We start from the raw sequence: 4,040 nt of genomic DNA on the forward strand, positions 1-4,040 counted from the left end.
CACCGAAAGGCCACATAACTATCCATTTTAATGAGTATATGATGTAGGAGACCAGATCGGTTAGGAAACATGGGAAGCCACTTTTTAAACCCTAATGCTGCTTCACGGTGTTGCAAGCGGAAGTGGTTTCCCCGAGAAAGCTAAGCTAACAAGCTTGCTAACTTTGTAAGTGTGACATCGTCACGGATTGGTATTTCATTCCATTTTTTAACACACAATTCGATACGGACAAAACAGGACTGATTTAACAAAGCCTGTTAGTTTGGGAATATGCCGAAGAATAAAGGTAAGTAGCAAACATGTTGCCTTTGCTTGTTAGCTAACGTTATTCCATGGAATGGTTGATGTTTATGCTAGCTAGCTAGCCACCCGGGCCCATGCTTAGCAACGTGACTGGAGGAAGGCACCGTATGGCATTTAACAAATATTTAAACGTGTGGAAACGTTGCTTAACCTTCATTACCACCAATGTCATATTGTTTACATTATCGCAATTTGACTATTAATAATTTAGGAATTCGACTGGCGAACTATGAACTGCCTTTTGTCACATTATTTTGCGCAACTGAATGACGTTAGTACCAACTAGTGCGGTAGGCCAAAAATATCCCTGCCCTGTGCCTATCATCTTGAGCCTCAGCCCTGATGCTGTCACATTAACTAACTAACTAACTAACTAGCACAGGTAAAAGGGATTAATTAAAGTATATTTGTAGCTAGGCTACAGCCATTTGGTTGGCCTATTTATCCGTGTTTATTTGACTCATGTTGCCAATGACTGGTGGAATTGGAATGACAGTCACCCATTAGATAGAAAAATTGGCATTCTAATACATTTCTCATCCTCTCATTACAGGTAAGGGGGGAAAGAATCGACGACGTGGTAAAAATGAGAATGAATCAGAAAAGAGAGAGCTGGTTTTCAAAGAGGATGGCCAAGGTGAGTGCAAGGTCCCCCTTCAACATTATTTAGTCTGTAAATTTAGCAAATAGGTTCTGACTTAATTTCAACCAATCGTCAACTGCTTTAACACTGACCATGCTAACAGTGTAGCTACTAATCGAATACAGTTATGATCTAGATGTATTCAACATTTGTGTGCTCCCTGGTTACCAGTTCAGCACTTACATTTGAGTCACCTCGTGACCTCTATATGAATTGCCTAACTGCTTCATCTCTGTTCTAATCTAGAATATGCACAGGTCATTAAGATGTTGGGTAATGGAAGACTGGAAGCTATGTGTTTTGATGGAGTCAAGCGACTTTGCCACATCCGAGGAAAACTACGGAAAAAGGTAATTCTGTACACAGTAGCCTATATAGCGTTAGTGCTACTAGTCACAAAATTTGGCAAATAGCTGCAGGCTGAAGACTGATCATATGTGAACTGTATAAATGCAATCCAATGACATCATCCTTTACGCGCTACTTCCGTAATGCTTTGGGTTGGAAATGACATGAGGGTTGACAGACTCTTCTACCTGGGCTGTATGTGTCCAGTTCTATGATGGAAGTATTACAGTTATTATACTCCAAATTCTCCTTGCTGACATCTTATTATTCTCTCTTGGGCAGGTTTGGATCAACAGTTCAGACATCATCCTGGTGGGACTTCGAGATTACCAGGTAATAATTATGAGAGACAAAAATCAGCAATGGTTTATATTTTTTAATGATAATACATTACATTCTTCCTTAAAGGACCAAAAAGCTGATGTTATCCTGAAGTACAATGCAGACGAGGCCAGGAGTTTGAAGGCCTATGGGGAGCTTCCTGAACATGGTAAGTATCTAGGACCTACCTGCTTCTCGACCACTGAATGCTCAGCTATGAAAAGCCAACTGACATTTACTTCTGAGGTGCTGACCTGTGATTATTATTTTACCCTGTTTGTCTTTTATGAACATTTGATCATCTTGAAGACCGATCTGGCTTTAATGGCCATGTACTCTTATGATTATGGGCACATGCACTCTTTAAGGCAAACTAGTTAATTAACGGTGAGTGTATGTTCTAACTCCCTAGCTAAAATCAATGAGACCGACACGTTTGGACCTGGTGACGACGAGGACATTCAGTTTGATGACATTGGAGATGATGACGAGGACATTGATGATGTGAGTAGAAGGTTCCTCTTGCAAGTCACAAGGAAAGCTGTCAATGAGGAATAGGCTTGGGCGATATACCGCATACCAGGGTATTTCAAAATACGGTATGATTTTAAGTTAAGTATAACTAAGAAATCTAAGATGCCATGAATTATATACAGCACAGGGCTCCAGCTATACATTTAGTCTACTAAGTGGCTAAATGTCAACATCAAGCTTCTTGGTTACAGCAGAGACATTCAATCCCTGCCTGGATTAAGATCCCTGTTACAATGTTCCATCTTGGCCATGTTCTGTTATAATCTCTACCCGGCACAGCCAGAAGAGGACTGACCACCCCTTATAGCCTGGTTCCTCTCTAGGTTTCTTCCTAGGTTTTGGCCTTTTCTAGGGAGTTTTTCCTAGCCACTGTGCTTCTACACCTGCATTGCTTGCTGTTTGGGGTTTTAGGCTGGGTTTCTGTACAGCACTTTTATATATCAGCTGATAAGAAGGGCTATATAAATTGATTTGATTGGTTGCCTAAATTGTTTTGTGCGCCCCTTGTATGCACTTCTGGTAATACTGTATACCCCGGTATGGCACAGAAACGGTATGGAATCTGAATGCCCCCCAACCCAAATGGATAACTGATGTAGTCAATCAACTGAAATCACATACAATTGAGTGAAATGCTTTTTCGCTCTGTGCATTTTGCTTGAACGTTTTGTCTTTGCTATTGGGTCAGGTAATACTACTTGGTAACATGCCTCTCTCCCCTTCCTCTCAGATCTGAATCAGGACTATTGTGTGCCACATCATTTACGCAGAGGAAAGTGGACATTTCTATAATCCTCAAGTCAGTTGAGACTGCTTAAGACCTGGAATCTGTCAAATGAGAACATCATCACACCTACTTCAGTTCACACTTCACATTTTTGTTATAGGTGTAATATATTTATATTTTATTCCATCTCATGCGGAATATAGGCTCAAATTACAGAACACCAGAATTTAAAATAAAAAAACTGAAATAAATGTTTGGTCTGAAGATTTGTTGTCTAAAACAAAGTATCCCCCCTTTTTTAGAACATACTTTTGTTTTCTTGATATTGATGATCAATAAAGTAATTATTTTAAAATTTGTGCTAATTTGATATGCCTTTTTCAATCAAAAACCATCTTGGCTGGCAACAGAAATTTCACTTTGTAAAAATGGTGAAAGCAGGTAGAAGAACTCTGTCCTATTGGGAAACCTTTTATTTAGCATTTACAGTATTGGCACAACACTGGACCTAGTATGTAATAATGCCTTGTTTTTATACAGTATTCCACCTATCAATAACAATGCTGCATTTAAGCCTAGGAAACAGATACTTCGCCCAGTTTTGTAACCAAATTAGGAGTGCTCAAAAAGATCTGTGCTTAGGCCCACAGCATGATCACGGGTGAACTCGGGCAAGGATGGTCTCTTCGCATTTGTTTTATTTGCTATGGCTTGATGACACGCACAGAATTTGGCTGGCTTTGCTACAAAGTCAGACTGACAGTCCTGGGCGAGGTTAATTTGAGTCTGGAGCGAGACCGCCGCAGGGTACCCAGTCTTGCTCAGATGCTGCGCACCACTTAATCCACGCTCACGTCTCTGGGCAGAGGGGATCAGAGGCACATCTACTCAAAAGTTTTGACGCTGTCATTGTAATGTTTTTCACTAATAGCCTATTTGAAGAAAGCATATTAATAATAAAATTAAGACATCAGTTATCTATTTCCAAATTCATATTGGGCTTTTTTAAGAAAGGTATTATTTCACCCCAAATATAGCCCAATGGAAAATAAAACGCACGAAACAACTGTCTGTCCCACTCCCATCATGTATCCAATTATTTGATGGCAACGTATAATGCTATTAAATGCAATTCAATAATTCGATTTTAGCCTACTTAATGCA

At 39.8% G+C, this 4,040-nt stretch overlaps 1 protein-coding gene across 1 annotated transcript; it reads left to right on the forward strand.

Moving 5' to 3' along the window:
- Nucleotides 1-126: 126 nt before the first annotated feature.
- Nucleotides 127-3,235, forward strand: LOC112231228 (eukaryotic translation initiation factor 1A, X-chromosomal). Its single transcript, XM_024397867.2, has 7 exons — nucleotides 127-286; nucleotides 857-940; nucleotides 1,193-1,296; nucleotides 1,577-1,627; nucleotides 1,703-1,784; nucleotides 2,028-2,119; nucleotides 2,880-3,235. The coding sequence occupies exons 1-7, from the start codon at nucleotides 271-273 to the stop codon at nucleotides 2,883-2,885; spliced, it is 435 nt and encodes a 144-aa protein (XP_024253635.1). The 5' UTR covers nucleotides 127-270; the 3' UTR covers nucleotides 2,886-3,235.
- Nucleotides 3,236-4,040: the final 805 nt, after the last annotated feature.

This window comes from Oncorhynchus tshawytscha, linkage group LG33 (genome assembly GCF_018296145.1).
Source record: "Oncorhynchus tshawytscha isolate Ot180627B linkage group LG33, Otsh_v2.0, whole genome shotgun sequence".
Taxonomy (NCBI): Eukaryota; Metazoa; Chordata; class Actinopteri; order Salmoniformes; family Salmonidae; genus Oncorhynchus; species Oncorhynchus tshawytscha.